We start from the raw sequence: 24,092 nt of genomic DNA, 5'->3' as shown, positions 1-24,092 counted from the left end.
CCTTGGAGGGACGCAGCCTTCAGGTGCTGCTCGTAAGCTCGTAAATATCACTACTATCACAATACTATAATGTTGATCGTTAAAAGCACCAAAACGTTAGATGGTTTTAAAAAATACGGCTCTTGAGCAAATGTTTTATTCCCGGAATTATTTAATAATTCGTGCCGAAACGTTTAAAATAAACAAATTTGCATCAGTTGAAATGTTTTCTTTGATAGCGCAACTGCGCTCCAATCATGCCATTCAAAGTTCCGACATACATGTCAGTGCTTTAAATGCAACAGCCAGCCACGTAAGCTCTTGCCAGGATTTGCTCTGAATTTGGCCAAAGTGGATTAATATCGGCAGACAGAGGTCAAACTTTCATTTATTATCCGATTATTTGATTGTCAGAGAAGTATACGGATATAATTTTACTTTTTGAATGATTATTTAAGGATTTAAGGTTCTCACGTTTTAGTTTTTTAAAATGAGCTTTACTATGTTTATCTGACTAATACAACTAATTTTTTAATGGAGTGATATTTGCACAATAAAACATTTGAAAACACTGATGCAGGATTCTTTGAGGATCATGATTATCTGACATGTACAGTACTGTGCAAAGGTCTTGAGTCACCCCTCATTCCTTTATAGTTTGCTAGGAAAATGAGAAATAGATGCACTCATTTATTAAAACATTGAAATGTGCAAACATACATGGAAATGGAGTATAAAAGGCAAAACAGAGTTTGAAATGTCTTTAAGAAGTCTTCAGGAATAGCTTTTTGAAGGACATTCAAAGCTCTTATTTGGAGGCTGGCTGGCTTTTGTTCTGTTCTTTGCCAAGATGATCCCACACTGCTTCAATAATATTGAGGTCTGGGCTCTGGGGAATCCGATCCACGGCTGATTGTGTTTCACTGTGTGTTTTTCTATCCAGGTATGCTTTTACGGCATTGGCGGTGTGTTTGGGATCATTGTCATGCTGAAAAATGAACCCGGTGCCAATCACATGCTTTCCAGATGGTATTGCATTGCGGATGAAAATCTACTGTAGAGTTTTTATGCCTCACACTTATTTTGTCCTTCACTTGTGAAGTTTCCTTAATTTCTTTTAAGGGCACACTGCACACCATGCTGAGATATGGCAAGTTTTCAGCTAAAAGCTCTTTGGGAAACACCTTGTTGGTGCAAAAAATATTTTATGCCTGCCAAATTGTTATCTTTGACATTTTTCATAGATTCAACTAAAGAAATTGGAACAAATGATGTTTTTGTAACAGACTCCTAAAAATAAAGTACCTAAAGATACAGTTTAAAATTGGTTAGTTGCTAAGTTGTCTGTTACACTGGTTTATCTCTTGAGTTCAATGCTTTTTTTGTGGCTTAAACAAAAAAAAATTCCTTTGAAAATGGTCGGGTACAAGGACCGGACTGAAAATGAGTGAAAAGTGAGCCAATGTCCAAAGAAAATCCTTTGAAATAGCTTCCGAAAACCTGGAGAATTACTGCTCAAGAAAGTCTGTCTTCTTGGAAGCTCAAGACTTTCGCACAGGACTGTGAATGAAATATCTAAACATAAAAAAATAAAATAAATCTTTTTTTTTAAAAAAAAAAGAGGAACTATATACATGCATGCTATGTAGTCCATGTGTAGTCTACCGAGATATTTGGACAAATAAAGACAGGATAAGTACAAATAATAAGCACAAACCATTTATTTGGCATATTCCCAACATTTTTTACTTACATTTTGAGTGTCAAAAATGGCCAAAATCTGATTCTTGGTAGCTTTCTATAAATGGAAAGCCCTATACAAGATTGTATGTAGCAGTTCACGGCAGAATATACAGATTTTATTAACAGCTTATAGAATCTCCTACATGTAACAATATCGAACGGCAGAAGACAAAATCTTACAGGACTTATTGTCAACTTAGAGGCAAAAACTAGTGAAACAAAGCAAAAGCTGCCACATACAATTTCCAACACCATCCATCCATCCATCTTCTTCCACTTATCCATTTCAGGGTTGCAGGGTGGCTGGACATTATGTGCAAAAAGGTCACAAGATGACTCCAACATTAAGGTGTGTAAATCAAAGATCTTTGGAATAAGGCATTTAGTGATGGAAGTAAAAAACTAAACAAACTAAAACAAACAAAAACATATATGTATTTGGTCACTGAAAGATGCACAGCTTTGCTCTCCTGTAGTGTTTCTAATTAACATGCCAAATCAAACTCCTGAGATGTTCCAGCTTCTCAGAAATTGCTCGGTAACACAACCTTGTATGGAGTCTGGCCTTTAAAACTGCTAGTTCCTTCACTCTGCACAATTATAAAAGACAGCAAACGTTACCAAAACGCATAAGCACAAGCTGTAGCATCACTCACTCAAGCACCACCTGTAGTCCTACTGTGTTTAGAAAGAATAGCATATATAAAGTTAACACTTTTATGTTGGCAGTATTTTAAAGTAAAAAAAAAAAAAAGATGGTTTTAAAGGGATTATTCTTTTAAAGTGGAAATGAGGCCTGAAAGCTACAAAACTGTCTCAGCACAGGAAAAAGAAATCCTTAAGTCTTAGTGGAGCCACTGGATCCCATATCAAATGGTACAATCTAGAAATTCACCCAGATATTTAAGTATAAATTTCAATAACATTCAAAGACAATCAGAATCTAACAAATCCCTTCTTAAAATGTTGACCACATTCTTCATAGCGTCTAATTCTAAGCAAATGGAGCTTTTATGATGATCACTTACTATCTTAAAGGAATACTTATTATTCATTTAGTGTTCCTTAAAACTCTGACATCTCACATTGCTTTTTCATAAATATTCATGGTCGGCTTCCAAAAACAGCAACAACAAAAAAGTTGCTTCTCACAGGACAATGACACTTATGTGATAATGACGCATCGATTTACATAACTTACAGTTCACTCACTTAAGAAATAAAGTATATCTGTTGCCCCAAGGCCTCTTTATCAGCTTTTGGTCCTGCCTGTGGTAGAGCAAATGTAAGTGCACTTTGGGGACAGAAAGGACACTTTCAACCCTGCGTGGATGGGCGCAAGAAAAGTACAACAATAACACTACAAAGTGCACTGATGAGTGAGAGTGAGTTACCCAATTAAGCAATTATAGAGCTAAAGGAATCAAACGGACACCCCTCATTGCTTCTCGGACTGCTACATTCAGCATTTCTATATATGTAAAACCCCAAAGCTCCAAACAAACTACATAATATAATGCAAACTGAATTTTCTTCATACCTGTATATACACAAATCTCCCTTCAAGGTGTTTGCAGGGGGAAATAATTGCACTGAAAAATATTGTGCTCTGCTTATTTTGATTTGATCCGAATGACTATGACTTTGTATATACATCATCTAATAAAAAACTAGATATAGATATACAATATACAGGTAAATTCTGGAGACTTGGTCATAGCATTGATTAAAGTTTCTCCTCTCATTTCTCCCAAGATGACTACCCACTAGAAATGTAATCTAACTGTCAAATAGAGGATAACTATACATGTTGAATCCAACATGTTTACTCAGGAGCTGTAGTGATCCTGGAAAAAAAAAAAAGAAAAAACACACAATGAGAAGCTGCAATTATTCATGAACTTGATTCATATGCTGGGATATATTTGGCTGACCTGGATTGAGCTAACTACGCCGCTGGCCATGACTGAAAGTTTTCCTGCAACTGAACGCACTCCCAGTTTGAGCTGTGACATGTCGGGAGCGCTGGGAAGCACGTTACTCAGACGGTATGAACTCGCTGTGGACATAAGACAAAAAACCAAGTAACTTGAGGCCTCGTGCAGAAACCACTCATTCATAAATGACACATACAATAATATGAAAAAGAACATTTTCACAGGACTAAACAGGTCCACAGAAGATGCCATCTGCACCACACTTCACACCGCCCTATCCCACCTAGAGCACTTATGTCCGGCTTCTGTTTGTTGAAAAGTGGCAGTGGCACAGTCGGTAGGTGCCACTGCACCTTGCACCTTGCAGCTGGAAGGTTGCAGGTTCGAGCCCCTGTCCCTGCGCTGTGTTGTGTCCTTGGGCAAGACACTTAAACCGCATTGCCTAACGGTAGCACTGGTCTCTGGCTGCATGACCGCAGATGCTCGTCTCTGGATGAGTGATCTGGAACCATCATTTCGTTGTGTGCCTTGTGCGCACAATGACAATGAGTTTAATCTAATCTACAGCTCGGCACTCAATACCATCATCCCCGACATCCTGACTGAGCTGGGCATCCTAAACTTCTCCCCCCAAAACTGCTCCTGGATCAAGGATTTTCTGACCAATCACCCATAGGTTGTGAAAATGGGTCAGATTTGCTACCCCCCTCCCGTCACTCAGTAGTGGCTCCCCCCAGGGCTGTGTGCTGAGCCCGCACCTATACACCCTCTACATGCATGACTGTCTCCCCATTCACACCTTGAAGTTCGCTGATGACTACTGTAGTCGGACTGATCACAGGGAGTGATGAGTCAGCGTACAGGGAGCCACGGACAGAGTGGTGTACCAAAAACAACCTGGAACTAAACACCACAAAAACCAAAGAGATCATCATCGACCTCAGGAGGCGGAAAGGAAACCACGCTTCACTATCAGCGGTCAACGTGTAGAGAGGGTGGCCTCCTTTAAGTTCCTGGGGACACAAATATCAGAAGACCTGATCTAGTCAAGCAACACATCTATGCTGGTCAAAAAGGCTCAGCAAAGGCTCCACTTTCTGCGGGTTCTGCGGAGGTGTCAGCTGGAAGAGAAACTGCTTGTGTCTTTAACAGGGCCACCATCGAGTCAGTATTGACACACGGGTTGCTGCCTGCTCAGCAGCAGACAGGAAAGCTCAGCAGAGAGTAACCAGGACAGCAGAAAAAGTAATTGGTAGCCCTCTGCCCAGCCTGGTAGACATCGCTAGCTCCCGTCGGCTTTGCTGAGCCAGGAAAATTTCCATAGACACCACTCACCCCGGCCAGGTACTGTTCAACTGTCTGCCACCAGGCAAATGGTTCAGGTACCAGAAATGCAGAACCAACAGATTGAAAAAACAGTTTTTATCCGTGGGCTATCAGACTCCTAAACACGTCACATTAACTCACCAGCTCCTTCATCCCATAAAACAATCACAGAGCAACAAAAACTGAACTGTAAAAATGCCTTTCCCCTCAGTAATTAGTGCAATATTATCCTTCTGCAATACCTCAAACCCTTGTGCAATACAAGTGCATTATTTATTAATAGATATTTATTTAACAGGTCCCCTACCTGAGAATATGTGGAATGTAAATATACTTGCTGCGTGAATGTTGCTTTTCTATTGTATTTTTATTGCTTTTCTATTGTACTTCTCACTCACCCATTCTCACACACACACTCCACATACATACATACATACACGTACTATATATCCTTGTAACAATAACCAGTCTGCCCGTATAAACCCTCTTCACTATTGAATTATCGTAACACTTTAGTGTGCGCCAGATAAATCAAAGAAAAAAACATTAAAATATTTCGGGTCATATCAGCACAGCTTAAAATTGAAGTCAAATGCATTCTTTTTATAATTTCTGTGGCATATTTTTATTAAATTAAGAACACAGATGAATTTGCAGTGTGTTTGTCTGCTCACGACTGACAAAATGCACCCAAGTTTCAAAGCTATATGACAAGTCTGCACAGTTAACAGGTTGTTAAATTTAACTTTAAAGAATCACATGGACAAACATTTTATAAAAACCAGTTATACTAAAATGTTCCTCCATGAGGCTCAACATTTAAGTGCTAAGAAAATCATACGCAGTCTTACCACTCTGTTTCTTTGGGTCATCAAACAGGTCTGCTGAACTAATGGAGGCACTCCCAGCAAATCTCTCCAGTCGGGTTTTGGCCTCATACTGAACAACAGAAATTTAGAAAAGTTTATGTCGACTCAAGTTAAAAACACCTTCAATAACAAATATTCAGTTTTATCTCAAGTTCAAAGGAACAAATACTAACAGCTTTTATGCGACTTCAGCTCTTCGGCATCAGTATTATTACAGTTTGGCAGTTAAAGAAAAAGTGCTGTTTAGGATCCATGTTGTCACATTTTACCTCAGAGCTGTCTTGTTTTCCAAAGTACATGTCAGACGAGATGGCTTTGACATCATCTCCAAATTTTTTCCGAGCTTCTCCCGTGTCTGAGACCGGTGCTGCTTCTGGCTTCCTCCTGGTTGTGGGTCTGATAATCATTACAAATAATATATCATTATAATAATGTGACAACAGGGATAAGTACTTTAAACACAAATCATGCATTTTAAAAGAACATGCTGAGTTTAAGTGCATCAAATATATTGAAGACATGTCTTTACTAAGAAGTCTTTACTTTGTGTGAATTTTGCTTTAAGCCAGAATTAAGGAAAAAGAAAAAACAACTCAGTGTGTGGCATTATTATTTACTTATCTCTGCCAAGGAGGTTATGTTTTTGTAGCGTTTGCATGCGTGACACTCTCTTTGTAAACACAATAGCTCGAAAAGTGTTGAACAAATCAATACCTACTATCCACTCCCCCCCAAAAATCCTTATCCTAATCCTTTTGTCATTTTTAGCTAAAATTTGCTCAGAATCATTAAACAGAATTATTAAAACTACAAGACAAGATGATCCCAGATCTGCAATATGAATGCCTAACTGCAAATAAATGATAACTTAAAGCTGTCCAGTTTTTACTGCAACAGCAATAGGATTCAAATATCCAACCTGTCATCAAGTGACGTTATAGTGGAGGACAAGAAGAAGTCTGGCTCTGATTTCTTGCTCTCTTTCATCCAGCCTCTTCCATCGTCTCCATCACCCCACCGTGAAGAGAAACTCTCTGAGGTTTCAGTTTGGTCCTCAAAGCGGGACAAAACCCTGAAGAAAGAAGCAGTCAAGAATCATATTAGGTGGAAAAAAGCAATAATGGGCTTTACTGGTATACCCATACTCAGATACACTGCAGTTAACCCAACCATGGTATGAATTTTGACACACTCACAATTCAGAACATTGTTTAGCATGCAAATTTTAGGTTTATCGACTCTTATCAATCATGCAACACTTTCAGAGTGGCACTGATTGGTCCCAAATCAATTCTGTAACTTGAAAATGACCATCTTCAGTTGCAGAAAGAACAAAGAGCTCTGCAACAGATGGTTCAATATCAGAGCTATTCTGAAAATTCAGAAACAGAAGCCCAAATCCACAGAATGAACTCTGCCAAGTTCTGCAAGATGCATTAATCAATGCACTTGCCAGGAATCCACAGTGTGCAAGTGGACTCAGGTGAATTACTCCTATTTAAAAAGGTTAAGGAGGCTCACACCAAATACTTACTTCAGGTTTCCCCAGTCTTAACCAGTAAAAGCTATTCATGACATTTTCTCATAAAACAAATCATGCTGTTTGACTACATAATTATAGCTAAAAGCATTCATCATAACTATAATTATTATTATTCTTTCAGCTGCTCCCTCTAGGGGTTGCCACAGCTGACCATCTGTCTCCATCTCATCCTAACACAAGAACCCCCACCCCACGGTCACACCAATCCTAACTGTAATATGCATTATTAACACAATAAAGATTGGATTTTTTTATATATCATTATTATTAAGTTTATCTGACCTAGAGCTGAAGGACCCTTCATCATCATCCTCATCTATAAATCGTCGTCCTCTGGTGGCCTTTGCTCCCTGTGGATTGTCCTGCTGGATGATGTGCATGTCTGATGTCACAGAGTGAGAAACTCCACTGCAGAGAAGAGCCAAGAGAGCCAAAATGAGAGTAAGACACATTAAAATGAAAAATAATTCCCCCCACTCCCCAATACCTCCTCATGCCTAGACCCATGCCCAGTCTCTCAGCTTGCTCCTTCTTCTTCCCCTCTAATCCTTTCAACTTCTGCTCCTCGATTTTCCTCTGCTGCTCAAGTTCTTTGTAAGCCAGCCGCATGGATGGAGCACTGAGGGAAAAAAAGGAGGTAAGCTCAGAGACAGAAACAGGTGAGCCAAATGTGGCACAAGGGTCACATACTGATCATGTATTTAGCCCCCAACACTCTCTTTCAGAGCAATAGATTACAGCAAGACGGACTGAAAAAAAGGCTGTAAATATTCTTACATGAACTCCTCAGGTGTAATATTTTTCTTGGCAGCAGCAGAGTTCTCTTCTTTCTCTCTGAGTTTATCAGCAGCCTGAGCCTTCTTCTCCAGCTCCGAGAAGCTCTGGCTGCTTACCTTCTGAGCGCCTAGACCGCCCTTCTTTGAGGCCAACTACAAGCAGACACATTTTATGAATGTACAGTCCAGCACCAAATAAAACAAATGATGAAGGGATGAAGAAGAAGATTATATTCTGAAATAAAATTTGGACTCTTCAGGCTTAAAAACATAATTTTACGAGAAAAAAATATAAAACAAGTTTGCAAGGAAAATAAAATACATTACTGAGAATGAAATATTTACTGAGAATTGTTACAAATTTATAAGAAAAATACTGCGTTTTACTTATAACCCCTTACAGACAGGTTGCAAAGCAGAACATGACTGCTTTTCTATTTTTCTTAACTTTAATCTTAGACAGTACTCAAGTTTGTTCTTTGAATACTCCCTTCCTCATTTAGCTTAGTAATTGTTTTATTGTACCTAGAATGGCATCAATAAAAACTTTATACATACTGTTTTCTTGGCACCTGCTGGCTTCTTCTTAAGAAGAGAAGAAGGCTCTGGAAATACAACGGACAGAGTGAGGTCATTATTCAGACAGACTTTTATTGGAGTTTAGGTAAAATTAGTAAATCATGAAGTATTTATTCAAACCTGGGTTTGCTTTTGGAGAAACACTCAGCATTTCCACATTGGGACCTTCGTCCAAGTTACCTGAAGATTAAATATGTGATGAGCCACAAAACAATTTAAGATAAAACTGCAGTAAGTCTGTATATGTTAGATCATTAAGCAACAACACAAGGATACCATTGCGGTCTTCACCTTCTTCTGGGGCCAAAGGTTTCTCTGATGCAGAGGAGCTCAGACTCATTTTGCCCATGTTCAAATTTTCAGGAACAGCCTAGCCAGGTAGTAAACGTAGTAAAATGAATAATTGCCAACGTGTATAACATATCTGTAGATATATGCGGACAAAATCCCACTTAAAGAAACCATACATTTATACCTGTGAATGCAGACTGAAGAAATCCACCTGCTTGTCGTCTGGTGATGTTGGAGATAGAGGAGCCTGACTGTCGAGCCACAGCTGTGGGGAACGAGAGCAGTAAAACAATTCAATTATATGAGCACTTATGAGTGTGATAAGCAGATGGGTACTACCCAAGGAACCAGTGTTTAATATCTCAGCTTCAGGTTGTTTTTTTTCTTCCCACTCTGAGGACAAACCCGCAGGTGTTTTTAGACTGTAACACAATCTGTCTGCGTTACCTCAGTGCCATGGCGCCTGGTAGCTTGTGTGGCCAAAGTCTTTATCTTCTCTCTGTACAGCTGTGCAGCTCGGCTGTTGTACTTGGCGTTGGCAGCGCTGGCTTTGCATCCATGTTGATTGAAAAATGCAATCTGACAGAGAAATGTCAAAACAAACACAGAAAAGCAAACAGGTCAAATTGCACAGTCCTGGATCTGATGACAGTGTGCTGATATTTTTGCCCTCAGGTACTCACGGCACTGGCATTGCCTCCGACTTGCATACATCTTAGCTGGAACCATGACCAATTAAAATCCAGCTCGGTGGACCTGTGTAGCATAACAGTGTTACGGTTTGAAGAATGTGTGTTTGGACAAGTAAAAACCTCTACTGGGTACAAAAACCACATCCACTCCCATTTTAATCTCTTCTACTTCTATTTGTGCACACTTGTGCAGCCATGTTTTATACTGATAAGAGATACCATTAAGTTCAGATACATTTATCTTTTCAAGGTATGAGACACTAATCCACGCTTTTGTATTTTCTATTATGGATGCACCCATATATAGGTCAATCATTGGCCAATATCAGCCATGCTGACAGCCATGACACCAGTGGCTAATCCTTACCTATCATGTCAGTTTTGCAGTGGCTCCAGGTTTAAACACTTTTTATTAAATAGTTCAGTTATGTTTCTTCATAATGCAGATCTAATGATGACACACATGGAAATTAGGGAATGAAGAAACATTCCCCCAGAGCCTTTATGTGGATGCTGGGGAGGAATGTAGGGAAGCAATAGCACTGACATGTCAGAGGGAGAGATGGAAATTCTGCATCTTAAAGGGATTGCCAAATTGGAGGGTATGTTTGGCATATGACACAAGAAGAGAGAGAAATGTGAGCATGCATGAGGCAGTGCAGCTTGAGCTGCCTGCGTGAACTAGCTTGGGGGGGACGTTAAGTTTTATTTTTATCCAGCATTACACTCAATCTCTGGGGACAGCTCCTTGGACATTGTATATTTCATTCTATTTAATCCTTTTAATGTACTTTATCCAGCACTAGTACTAGTGGTTTAAACATTTGCCTAACAAGCAAAAGATCCCAGGTTCAAGGTCAGGAGAAATAAATCCTTTCTGGGTTGTGTCAGGAAGGGCATTTGGCACAAAAATCTGCTGAATCACATATGTGAAGCTACCTGGTGTGCTGACTCAAGGAATAAGGGAGCAGCCTAAAGCAGCTTCACTACTGCATTACTTCATCTTCGCGTAGTTATTTTAAATGACGGTAAGTCTTTTAAATTTATTTTAAACTGCTTACCTTTTAAAAAAATATATTTTATTAAATTTCCCCAGTTTGAAAAGAGGAAATAGAAATAAACAAAAGAAAACAATTTTTTTAAGCTTTAATAGTGCATACATAATTTTTTTTTTTTAAAACCACATCCTTCTTGCAGATGGGTCAAGAGCATGAGAAGCACGTTACTTTTGCGTTGACCTCTCTCCTTACTTGAAATTTTTATACAGCACAGTAAAGCTCCCTCTGAGTTCAGGGTTTTCCTAGCATATAGAATTTTTTGGGCACTTTTTGGCCTTCCACAAAAGTAAAATCACCAGAACACAAAGTTTTTTTTATTGTTTTTTGAGTGGGTGATTGTTAGGTTAAAAGTGCTTGTATGAATGGATGAATGTTTTCTTACTACAAGCCTCAGAGTAGAAAAGCACTATATAAGTACCACTCCATTTACTATTATTTATATTTTCTGGATTTGATACAACTCCAAGTAAAATAAGTCCTGATTTACCTAATAAATGACAGGTGTACCCCCAGAGACCTGTGAGTCCCAGAGCAATCGATGCAGACAAAAACCCCATAGGTGATGCTGGCCCAGCTGGGGTTTTTAGCTGCACAGTCAAAGCAGACCTGAGGGACAGAGAACACAAATAGAGCATTATCTCATTATACAAAGAGAAGGTGTTCCATTTTACTTTTATCTTAAGACCAATAAAATAAAAGAGATTGAAGGCCAATTTAAGCTTCCAAAAATGTCAAACTCCCCCCTAAAAATTTTATTTTATAACTTTCTGTTGTGTATTTAATAAAAACTAATAATATACCATTAAAAAAATTGATTTGCCCAGCTTTTCAAGAGTCACACTTTCCTTGTTTTTTTCTTTTTAGGATTTTCAGCATTTATTTTCAAATCTTTCATAAAATACACTATTGATATAATAATTCAAACTATTACAAGCTCACCCCATGAGCTAAGAAAAACATGTAATTATTTTATTAAAAATTATATAGTAACAGTGTTGCTCAAGTTAACATGGTTGAAATATATATATATATTATATATATATATAAATAACTTTTATTTGTAGATTATGACATAAATGTGACAAATAAATACTCAGGACCACAGCAATATTTAATATTTTAGATGTTTTTAACATATGTTTGTTTTATATATATGGTAACAGGATTTCAAATCAGTACTAGTATTAAAATTTTCTTAGAAAAAAGGTGTGAGCTGTGGAATGCAATGAACTGTCGAAGCTGAGGATAAATATACTTCTATAAATGTAGGAAACTATGAAATTAATTTGTCTTCTTTTGGTAATATGAACAACAAGGTTAGAGTGACAGACTCAATCTAGTCAGAAAATACTGAAACATATAAAATATGTCAAAGAGGACTGCCCTATGGTACACCCATGGTGTTGGCACATGTAAAATCCTCTTTGATAAGTCACCTCACTGTTTTGTCTCTTCCTTTTCCAGACTAAATAGGTTTCAGCAACAGCGTGGCACACTGTACAGCGCAATAATTACTGTTCTTTAAAATATGTTAAATGGTTTTTTAAAAAACATAATTACAGGAGACGTGGATGTGTAAAACGCAGATTTATACGTTATTTTGATTGTTATATTTGACACCCAATTCGGTTATCAGGAAGTTGGGACAAGTGGGAAAAAATATTATGCATGGATTATTTTCAAATTCATTTATAAGACAGAAAATCTCCTGCAATTGTAAAGTGGGTGTGTGACTATGAAACAACAGCTGTGACGGGCTGAGGATAAACAGGAGACGTTGTTGCTGACTCAAACAGCTGTTAGTGAAGTGGCGTTATTTTCGCAGTAAGATAAGCAGATACTAGTTACAGCAGCGAGTCGCAAACACTTCCTTGTCACTAAAGATGTCTGTGCTGCCTTCTTACATGATCCCGAGTCCAGTAAAGGCCTTAGAAAAGGAGCCTTAAACAAACAGGACTGATGTGAACTGTCAAAATGTAGCTAGCTAGCTGTCAGCTCTCTTTGCTAACGTCACGTCAGGTTACAGTTTCTAAGTTTTCCGACATTATTCTTCTGCAAACGACACCAAGGCACGTTTTTAAACACTTAAACAAAAACACGACTTATTTTAAACATGACACCCGTCGGACAGCTGTTAAATTAAGCTCGTAAACTGAAGTCAGCCGTGGCGTTTTCACAAAGTGCGACGTGTCAGATATTTAGTTCAGCGGACTTCCTTGTGAAAGAGAGTACACCGTCTGCCGTTTATAAAGCTCTCACCTTATTTGTAGGGATGGAGCGAAGTCGCTTGAAAATAGCAGAAATTTCCTGCTTGCTGGGTTCTGCCATTTTTCTACCTGTTGGCGTCTGGTGGTTAAAGGAACAGCATCAAAAACAGAGCTGTTTTTCCTCAGTAATAACCAGATCCGACACGTCAGTAAGAGAACACCATGGCCGGGCGCTGAATGGTTGAAACTGACCCGTGGTTGTGTTATTGTCGCAATGGCTTGTGGGAAATGTAGTTTTAAATGCTATGAGCGCTACTTCATTTATTCCCGAATTTCATACAGTTCGGTGTTACTGCAGCCATTAGGCACATTAGGCACAACCTATGACATAGGTACAGTATTTAAAAAAAAAAAAAAAAACAGGTTAAAAGAGCACAAAAGATAGGCACACATTTAAATAGAAAAGAGAAATAGAGTAGTTTAATAGGTAAACATCTAAACTAAATAAATAGGATGTTATTGGAATGAGGTAGGAAGTTTTCATTAGTCTGTCTTTTGTGCCAGCTGTTTATCACAAATAATCTGACCACAGAGAAGGTTCGTTGATGTAGTGGAGGAGGACATGGAGGGAGCTGATGTGATACAGGAGGATGCAAAGGATGGTGACGTGATCTTCTGTAGTAACCCCTAAAGGGAGCAGCCAGAGAAGACGATTATTTCAATAATCTTCAGTTCCACGTCAGTATAAATAGTAGTGGATGAAATATACTGGTTATTGTCAAGAAAGACAATAACATTTATTTTAGACTGTGACTGAGTGGCTCCCTGGTATAGTGGTCAACTTCTTACTAGGGGTGGGACTTTAACGCATTAATTTCGATTCATTAATTACGGGGAAATTAACGAATTCAAAAATTTAACGCATTTTAATCGCACTTTGCACCGGAACGTTTCTCAGGGCACGGGTTCCAGTTTTTTTGTTTGTTTGTTTGTTTTGTTCGCAGCAGGCCTTCTTTATTATTTTTCATACAAAAAAACGCCCAATAAACAGAACAAGTCCACTATAAAAGGTAAAACAATTATACAAAAAATGAGAGTACCAACAGTACATGTTAACATCTTGCAGCACTTTGTTTTTTTCCTTTCAAAATTAGTGTGTTGACCTCCGACCTTTATTATGTCAGCTCTTTGGGTCATTCTCCACACATACGGCCTTGTTATGGTCCACGTCTGCTGTTGTGGAACATAAAAAGCTTGTTTGTACAAAGATGATTGCAGAAGACCAGCATGTCCCTTCAAACTGGACTTCTACACCCCCCCAAAAGTCACGGTTTACTTGCTGCTCCCTCTCAAAATGTTTGGCCATTCCTCCGATGCACAGAAAAATACTGAGGTGCATTATGACAATGAATTGGGTATTATTGATGTCACCAGAGCTGATACCTGATGCTTTTCCCCTTGGAATCAGTTCAGAAAACAGTTAAGATCCTTCTGCTGAGTGACTAATGGATTGACTTTTTTTTTCACTTTAAAGTACATCCTGTCTCAGAAACCCAACTGGTAGCCATCCATCCATCCATCCATCCATCCATCCATCCATTTTCTTCCGCTTATCCGGGGCTGGGTCGCGGGGGCAGAAGCCTAAGCAGAGAAGCCCAGGCTTCCCTCTCCCCAGCCACCTCCTCCAGCTCATCCAGAGAGACCCCAAGGCGTTCCCAGGCCAGCCGAGATACATAATCTCTCCAGCGTGTCCTGGGTCTACCACGGGGCCTCTTCCCGGTGGGACATGCCCGGAACACCTCACCCAGGAGGCGGCCAGGAGGCATCCTAATCAGATGCCCGAGCCACCTCAACTGGCTCCTTTCGATGTGGAGGAGCAGCGGCTCTACTCTGAGCCCCTCCCGGATGGCCGCACTCCTCACCTTATCTCTAAGGGAGAGGCCAGCCACCCTTCGAAGGAAACTCATTTCTGCCGCTTGTATTCGCGATCTTATTCTTTCGGTCACTACCCAAAGCTCGTGACCATAGGTGAGGGTAGGAACGTAGATCGACCGGTAAATCGAGAGCTTCGCTTTTACGCTAAGCTCCCTCTTCACCACGACGGACCGGTGCAGCGTCCGCATCACTGCAGAAGCAGCCCCGATCCGCCTGTCGATCTCCCGTTCCCTTCTCCCATCACTCGTGAACAAGACCCCGAGATACTTAAACTCCTCCACTTGAGGCAAGAACTCGTTCCTGAGCCGGAGATGGCACTCCACTCTTTTCCGGCTGAGGACCATGGCCTCAGACTTAGAGGTGCTGATTCTCATGCCAGCCGCTTCACACTCGGCTGCGAACCATTCCACTGCGAGCTGGAGGCCCCCCCCTGATGAAGCCAACAGAACCGCATCATCTGCAAAAAGCAGAGATGAGACTCTGAGGCCAACAAGGAAGAAGCCTTCCGCCACCTGGCTATGCCTAGAAATTCTGTCCATAAAAATTATGAACAGAATCGGTGACAAAGGGCAGCCCTGACGGAGTCCAACACCCACAGGAAACAAATCCGACTTATTACCGGCTATACGGACCAAGCTCTCACTGTGGTTGTACAAGGACTGAATGGCCCGCAACAATGGGCCAGACACCCCATACTCCCGCAGAACCTCCCAAAGAACACCAACTGGTAGCCATGTGACCAAAATGCTGACACGCCTTGTCAAATAGGGAAAAACAGATACTTTTACGGCATCTCATCAGTTAATGTTAGCTACACTGGGCTTGTCCTTTTCTTATCAATACTCTCAGCCAGGGGCGTGGTGGCCATCGGGAGGTTTCCCGAACGGCCGGTCGTTTCGGAAGCATCGCGGCTGCCAACCAGCGGACTGGATGGAAACTGCTACATGTCTTCTTTATATGGTTTTTTAGAGGGTTTTTGTTTAGAGGAAGCGTCGCGGCTGCCACCCAGCGGACTGGACGGTAAGTGCTACAAGTCTTCTTTATACGGTTTTTTAGAAGTTTTTTTTTTAATGACGTATCGCGGCTGCCACTCAGCGGACTGGATGGGAACTGCTACATGTCTTTTTTATACGGTTATTTAGAGGGTTTTTGTTTAGAGGAAGCGTCGCGGCTGCCACCCAGAGGACTCGATGGGAACTGCTACATGTCTTCTTTATATGGTTTTTTAGAGGGTCTTTGTTTAGAGGAAGCATCACGGCTGCCACCCAGCGGACTCGATGGGAACTGCTACATGTCTTCTTTATTTGGTTTTTTTGGGGGTTTTTGTTTAGAGGAAGCGTCGCGGCTGCCACCGAGCGGACTGGATGGGAACTGCTACATGTCTTCTTTATACGGTTATTTAGAGGGTCTTTGTTTAGAGGAAGCGTCGCGGCTGCCACCCAGCGGACTGGATGGGAACTGCTACATGTCTTCTTTATATGGTTATTTAGAGTTTTTGTTTAGAGGAAGCTTCGCGGCTGCCACCTAGCGGACTGGATGGGAACTGCTACATGTCTTCTTTATATGGTTATTTAGAGGGTTTTTGTTTAGAGGAAGCGTCGCGGCTGCCACCCAGCGGACTGGACGGAAACTGCTACAAGGCTTTTTATTGCAGAGGTCCCCAACCCCCGGGCCACGGACCGGTACCGGGCCGTGGGACATTTGGTACCGGGCCACACATAAAGAAAAAATAATTTAAATTATTTCCGTTTTACTTATTATATGCGTCTGAACTATATTTTATTTTGAAAAATGGGCGGATTCGCTCCGTTACTTCCCTCCATGACTTCCTCTTGACGTGTCAAGACGTTTCTGCTCACGTGATATCTCACCGCTAAAATTAAACCCAGAAGCTTCAGGCCAGTCTAACGAAATCGGTTGGTTGACCTACATAACGCTTCTTTAAATTTTTGAGTGCTCAACAAGAGTAGAAAAGCGCTATGTAAGAACTAGTCCATTTACCATTTTTATTTATCAACACCGGGGATAGCAGTGAGGTAGACCCAGCCATCAAACTGACTCTCCAGCGCTTGACACCGCGGCTCTGCAGCCACGCTCCATGTGAAATCGGCCGAACCCAGCCAAACCAGAAGCCAGCAAAAATGAGTATCAGAGAAACAAGCTCAGGGCTCACACTGATTCAGTGTTATGGTGAGTTGTATTTTTCATGCGCTTTATACAGTAAAATCACCTAAGTCGAAGTCGCACAAATCGGGTTTTCGCTCTAGTTGGATGGCATCTGCAGGTCCTGATTTTTCCTAACATTAATTCCAATAAAATCATCACATAAATCCGTCGGATATTCACCTACCTCGGATGAAAAATCTGGTCCCATTGTAATAAATTTCCAGTTAAATGTGATCGCATAAGCTGGATGAGTTTAGCGCTAAAACCCTCCTCAGCTCCTGTCCGCCCACTTCCATGCATCGGCTCGTTCGTGCACAACTACACACACACTAACAACGCCTGGAAATTGTTTTAGTGTTTATATCAGTTCATTTCACCGGGGACAATCAAGCTTAAGCTACAAACTTGCACTTACGAGTAAAATTTCAGATTATAAAATTTGCAGAAGCAAATTCATAGATGAAGCAGAAGCCATTGCAGCGAAATTCGATATTAGACCCCAAACTGGGCCATTTGAATCCGACTGAGGTTGTAGTGAGATGTCACAACAGGCTTCCGCAGTGCGGGAGTTGTGGGTGAGAATGCGCTGTACATCCACAGGCGGCACTAAAAGAATAAAGAGGAGTTCGACAAGCTGCACCACTATAGTCCACGTCGTCTCTTTAATAACAATAGCTGTATATGACATGGTGTCAGAAGTGGCCGACAGGACGCCTACGGAGTGAGATATGGCAAAGTTCGGACCGCCAGAACCCTTTGACTTTTCCCGCCCGGCGGAATGGCCGATGTGGCGCCGTCGCTTCGACCGTTTCAGAGTGGCATCAAAGCTGGACAGAGAGAGCGGGGAAGTACAGGTTAACACGCTTCTCTACGCTATGGGAAGAGAGGCGGAGGCTATTTACGACTCGTTCGTGTACGAGGAGGAGACGAACCAAGAAGTTTCAGATGAGGAACCCGCAGAAACTCATCCCGAGCTGGACTACATGACGGTAATGGCAAAATTTAGCGACCATTTTGTGCCAAAACGGAATATTATTCACGACAGAGCGTGCTTCCATAGGAGAGTGCAGAAAGCCGGAGAGCCAGTCGAAGCGTTCGTTAGAAGTTTATACGAGCTAGCACAGTATTGTGAGTTCGGAGGGACCAAAGATGAACAAATCCGAGACAGGATCGTGATCGGCATATTGGACCGTGATGTTTCCCAAAAGCTGCAGCTCGAGGCAGACCTCACACTTGAACGAGCTATTCAAATAGCGCGCCAGAGCGAACAAATCAAGCAGCAGAGCGCGAGTCTGTGTGCAGAACATGCTGTGGACGGCATGAGTCAAGGGAGACGGCATTTTCATACAAACAAGGGCAAAAACGATGGTCACTGGCGGAGAAAGCAGGATTTCGGTGAGTCCAAAAATCCAGTTCCATGCTCTCGCTGTAACAGACAACATGGGAAAACGCAGGCCTGCCCAGCCAAGAACAAAAGGTGCCGAAAATGCAATAAAACGGGACACTTTGAAGCAGTGTGCAAAACAAAAATGCTGAAAGAGGTGACAGTGGCTTCAGATAACCTAGCCGACAGGGACGACATGTTTTTTCTTGGAGCAGTAATCGATACTAAGCCAGCTATAATCGAGCAGCCAGATTCAGAAAATGAGTGGCATGTGGAGTTACCCATAAATGGCTGTATTGTCAAATTTAAAATTGACACAGGTGCTGACATTACAGTAATGTCACAGGCTGCATTCAACAGACTGCCAAGCAGCCCAAGAATGGTCACTGCAGGTAAAATGCCACTTGTCATCAGCCCAGGGGGTGAAGTCCAATGTGTGGGCGAGTTTCTGGCCACGACTCAGTTTAAAGGACAGAAATACCGGTTCTGGGTCACTGTCATAAAGGGACCTTATGCACATAATCTGCTGGGAGGGAGTGTTGCTAGGAGGATGGGTTTGGTAAAGAGGATTGACAACATAGACACTAGGGTTTAATTCCGGGATCCGGGATTCCCGGGAAATGCGATCAGAACCATTTCCCGTTTCCCGGGAAACGTTAGACGGGAAACCGGGAAAAAAGTCGCGCGCGTCGATTTGACTTTCAGAAAGAAAAGAAAGCTTCAGAATGTTAAATTTAAGGAAATATTGAGAGAAGGGTTCGTTTAATGCGAAAAGCATTACTCTTCATTTCAGGCACGTTCAGCCTCCGTTTAAGGCTTCAGCCTTCATCTCAAGCGTTTTAATAGAGGTATTACACAGTTGTACTTTTTTCCTCTTTAATTTGTTGAAATCGTAGGCAATCGAGTGTTTCTTTTCCTCGTTTGCAGCTGCTTACTAACAATCATGAATTAGGATGCGGGCCTAATGTGTGAAGAAATTATCATGAAATAGATTGCTTTAACATATTTCGCTTTTAAAATGGAGTTGAGTAAAATGTATATTTTTTAGGCTATAAGGATTGGCCAGTTTTTCAAAAGACGATTCACAGCGAACCTACTTTAACCCTCAGACACGGTGTTATAAATTTGCTGTTGCCAGAATGGCAATGACCAAGTCGTAGTGCATTACTCAAGGCCCTGTGTTATGCCATATTATAGTGTAGTACGGTAGTTAACTTTTCAATGACTATTACAGCGTTCCACTGGTGGAGATATAGCGCAACAGATGTCGCCACGACAGCATGGCTGAGCCTTTATCAATGCTGTGTGGAGATGAACCGTATTGTTTTGCACCAGCAGTTGTAAAATATCTTGGTATAATTCCATGTACAATGGAGGAATATTCGAATTATATTTGTTAAGGGAGTGTTGAGGAACGATACAACACCGCATAGCTCGAGCACTCCAATGTCGAGATGTAGGTTTTATTGCATTAATCAAGACGACGTTGCCCCCTACTGGGCATAACAGGACATAGCTGGAAAGCTACCTCTACAATATCACAATAGGTTAAGGCCGACACAGGCTACAGAAGGCCTAATTAAAATAAAAAAATAAATAAACTTTTTCCCGGGATTCCCGGGAAATGGCTCGTCATTTCCCGGGATTTAATTCATGTCATTTTCGGGAAAAATATTAAACCCTAATAGACACAGACCTCCTAGAGGACGTTTTTGGAGAAATTGGCCTGCTTAAATGCGACCCTGTTAAAATCGAACTAAAAGCAAATGCAGAGCCCTACAGCCTGACAACGCCACGTCGTGTCCCATTTCCCCTTCTTGCTAAGGTTGAAACAGAACTGAAGCGCATGCTAGCTTTGGGCATAATAGAAGAGGTCACTGAGCCCACTGATTGGTGCGCCCCGATGGTTCCTGTTGAAAAGAAAAACAGAGATCAAGTAAGAGTGTGCGTGGATCTTAAACGCTTAAATAAAGCAGTAAAACGAGAGCGTTACATCTTGCCAACTTTGGAAGACATTGCCCCAAAGCTGGCTGGGGCCAAAGTGTTTTCCACCTTGGATGCTTCTTGTGGATTTTGGCAGATCCCTCTGGATGCAGGCAGCAGGACACTGACAACATTCATAACCCCCATCGGCAGATTCTGCTTCAGACGGCTGCCATTTGGAATCACGTCAGCTCCAGAAATCTTTCAAAGACAGCTATCCACTTTGCTGAACGATCACAAAGGCGTTGTCGTAGTGATGGATGACATACTCGTTTATGGAGCAACCAAAGAGGACCACGACAACTGCTTGAACGCAGTCCTGAAGACCGTCAAGGACAGTGGCTTGAAGCTGAACAAAGCAAAGTGCCATTTCAGCAAATCAGAGACTCGATACTTTGGGCACATCATCAGTGCCGAGGGCATAAAACCAGACCCAACTAAGGTGGAAGCCATCACGCGGATGCAGAGTCCTACAAATGTGGAGGAGCTTCGTCAAGTTCTGGGCTTGATTAATTATGTAGGGGGATTCCTACCAGGCCTCTCCACCAAACTACACCCAATCACCAGCCTGTTGAGGAAAGAGAACAAGTGGGTATGGGACGAACCGCAAGAACAGGCGTTCACTGCTGTCAAAGCCATGCTAGTGTCAGCCCCAGCACTTGCATATTATGATGCAAATCGGAAAACTGTCATCAGCGCTGATGCAAGCAGCTACGGCTTAGGAGCAGCGCTACTACAACAACACGAAGACGGCTTAAAGCCGGTGGCCTTCTGCTCACGCACGCTTTCGGATGCCGAGAGGAGATACTCTCAAATCGAGAAGGAGTGTTTGGCGGGCGTGTGGGCGTGTGAACGATTTGCACGCTACGTTCAGGGAATGGACAGTTTCCGCCTGCAAACAGACCACAAACCCCTGGTGCCGCTCATAAATACATATGACCTTGACAAAGCCCCTCCAAGGTGCCAGAGACTCCTGATGCGCCTTTTAAGGTTCAATGTGGAAGCTGAACATGTTCCAGGGAAACAGCTGGTGGTGGCCGACACTCTATCCAGGAGACCGCAGAAACACGTGAGTGATGAGACTACAGATCATGTAGTACAAGCACATGTAGAGTCAATAGTAGCGAATGCACCTGTCTCATCCGAAAGACTCAGCAAGATCCGTGTGGCTACTCAGCTTGATGATGAACTGCAACAGATTACAGGTTTCATCAGAAATGGATGGCCGCCCAAAACAAGGCTGTCCCCACATCTGCACCGTTATTATTCTGCAAGAGCACATCTCTCAGAAACTGATGGACTGGTGTTATATCAGGATCGGCTGGTCATTCCTGCTGCACAGAGAGCTGAAGTGTTGGCAGATTTGCATAAAGGACACCAGGGACTAACACGGTGCCGGGCACGTGCCAGGATGGCAGTGTGGTGGCCGAGCATCAGTGCTGAAATTAAACAGACAGTGTCATCGTGCAAATTCTGTATTGAAAACAAACCTACCCAGAGGCGTGAACCTCTCCTGACCACGCCCCTGCCCGAGGGCCCCTGGCAGCGCATAGCTACAGATCTGTGTGAGTTTGAGGGACAGAATTATCTCATCGTGACAGACTATTACTCCAGAGACATTGAAATAGCTCGCCTGCCTTCTATATCCAGCCGTGATGTCATCTGTCGACTTAAGGGCATATTTGTGAGGTGGGGAATACCACTGGAACTGGTCAGTGACAATGCAACTCAGTTTTCATCTGCTGAGTTCCAGGCCTTCTGTCGTGAGTATGGATTTGTGCACACAACCTCTAGCCCCTATTATCCCCAGGCGAACGGGGCTGCCGAACGAGCAGTTCAGACTGCTAAAAACATCCTGAAGCAGCCTGACCCACATCTCGCCCTGATGTGCTATAGAGCAACCCCGAGTGCTGCCACAGGTGTGAGCCCTGCGTTGCTTATGACTGGAAGAGAGATTAGAACTACACTTCCAATGCTGGAGGACAAATTGCAAGTTACTCTGGTGGACAGGCAACAGGTTCAGCAGAAGGACGACCAGACAAAGACAGCTTATCGTTTTTTTCATGACCGCCGTCACTCTGCACAACCCCTTCCCACACTACAACCTGGACAGGATGTCAGAATAAAACTGGACGGGGAAAAAGGTTGGAAAACCCCAGCTAGAGTCATCACCAAATGCCACGAGCCACGATCCTATTTGGTGGAGACAGAGAATGGAGCGGTGCTGCGACGGAATCGGAGACACCTGCAAGCCGTCCCACAGTCCACTGATCAATCGGATCAGCTGCAGTCACCCAGTTCCCCAGTGGAACCAACCAGAAGCCCTGCTCAGAGACAGTCGAGCCCCGTGGTGGAGGGTTCCACTCCATGTAAGGGTTCACAAGTTACATCCCGGGGTAGAGTAGTGAGAATTCCTCTCAGGTACAGAGACACTTAGTTACTCAAGGTCCTGTATTTCATGTGTTCCGGTTCACTGACTTATTTAGAGGTGAGACCTTGAGTTCAGACATTTGTTAAATTTACTGTTCTGCTAAATTCAGGGGTTAACAAGGCAAATCCTGTTGCATGCCATACAGTTCTATTATTATTTCTATAGAAGACTGATTTGTTTAAAAAAACAAAAAACAAAAAAAAGAAAAACAAAAAGGGGAAAAATAAAAACAAGGGTTAAAGTGAAGTTGTACTGGTACACTATAAAGTTTCACTTATTATAGATGTTGGAGCTGTGAGCTGTTCTCTAAAAGGACAAAAGACTTTAAATTGATTTATACTAGTGGTAGGAACAGTAACTATTGAGGGCAGAATAATCCCTACGTTACTGCGGACTGAGGGCAGTCTACCCCGATGTCCTAGTGTTCAGAAATGTTATTTTCTAACTGGTTAGTATGTGTGTACAGCATCCATGTAATGTTAAGCATGTGTGTCTTATTGCTGGAAGGGGGAGATGTAGTGAGATGTCACAACAGGCTTCCGCAGTGCGGGAGTTGTGGGTGAGAATGCGCTGTACATCCACAGGCGGCACTAAAAGAATAAAGAGGAGTTCGACAAGCTGCACCACTATAGTCCACGTCGTCTCTTTAATAACAATAGCTGTATATGACAGAGGTGATTTCTACTGTATTTGTTTTTGCGGTGTATCTTATTTTGAAGGCATGTTTTACCATGGCTCTAACAGCTGACCAGAGAGCGCTGTGGGCAGAGAGCCTGTTATTCATGTTGAGGCGGGATGTTACGAGGACGCTGCTGATAGAGTTGCATACGAATACAAAGTGGATTCCCGTTTTTTATTATTATACGTAGAAAATATCACTTGGTTATGGTCGTATCGTTTATTTTGACGTATTTATTCGCCACACCTTAAAAGCCGGTCCGTGGAAATATTTTCTAACACTAAACCGGTCCGCGGCTCAAAAAAGGTTGGGGACCACTGTTTTATTGGACAAAAATGTACAAATCAACAAGTTAAGTATCACGTATAGCTTCCCGGCCCACGTTCACAGCCCACGAAGACTGCAAAGGCCGGAAGTGAGCGGCTAGCCTTCATATCAACGTCGCCTGCCCTCACCTCTGCTTAGCTCATGTCGCCTAGCAACGTGAGTGCGAAGCACAGCTGTGTAAAAGCAG

General features: G+C 42.2%; 2 protein-coding genes across 3 annotated transcripts; one reads left to right on the top strand and one right to left on the bottom strand.

The window, feature by feature from the left end:
• Window positions 1–1,682: 1,682 nt before the first annotated feature.
• arfgap3 (ADP-ribosylation factor GTPase activating protein 3) lies at window positions 1,683–13,257 on the bottom strand. 2 transcript variants are annotated; one of them, XM_030720404.1, is made up of 16 exons: window positions 13,053–13,257; window positions 11,281–11,399; window positions 9,727–9,799; window positions 9,491–9,622; window positions 9,228–9,308; window positions 9,029–9,122; window positions 8,873–8,932; window positions 8,732–8,778; window positions 8,175–8,326; window positions 7,885–8,016; window positions 7,680–7,805; window positions 6,774–6,926; window positions 6,124–6,250; window positions 5,837–5,924; window positions 3,657–3,781; window positions 1,683–3,569 (listed from the first exon to the last, which is right to left on the bottom strand). In XM_030720404.1, the coding sequence occupies exons 1-16, from the start codon at window positions 13,119–13,121 to the stop codon at window positions 3,552–3,554; spliced, it is 1,596 nt and encodes a 531-aa protein (XP_030576264.1). In that variant the 5' UTR covers window positions 13,122–13,257; the 3' UTR covers window positions 1,683–3,551. The 2 variants fall into 2 exon arrangements, with proteins under 2 accessions (XP_030576264.1, XP_030576265.1); XM_030720405.1 differs by having other exon boundaries at window positions 9,044–9,122.
• Window positions 13,258–17,829: 4,572 nt separating this feature from the next.
• On the top strand, window positions 17,830–22,905 carry LOC115773797 (uncharacterized protein K02A2.6-like). Its single transcript, XM_030720714.1, has 2 exons — window positions 17,830–18,496; window positions 20,174–22,905. Exons 1-2 carry the CDS (start codon window positions 17,830–17,832, stop codon window positions 22,903–22,905), a joined length of 3,399 nt encoding a protein of 1,132 aa, XP_030576574.1.
• The last annotated feature ends 1,187 nt before the right edge of the window (window positions 22,906–24,092 follow it).

This window comes from Archocentrus centrarchus, chromosome 23 (assembly GCF_007364275.1).
Source record: "Archocentrus centrarchus isolate MPI-CPG fArcCen1 chromosome 23, fArcCen1, whole genome shotgun sequence".
Taxonomy (NCBI): Eukaryota; Metazoa; Chordata; class Actinopteri; order Cichliformes; family Cichlidae; genus Archocentrus; species Archocentrus centrarchus.
The sequence above is the reverse complement of the archived record's forward strand: the minus strand, read 5'-3'. Positions and strand labels throughout refer to the sequence as shown.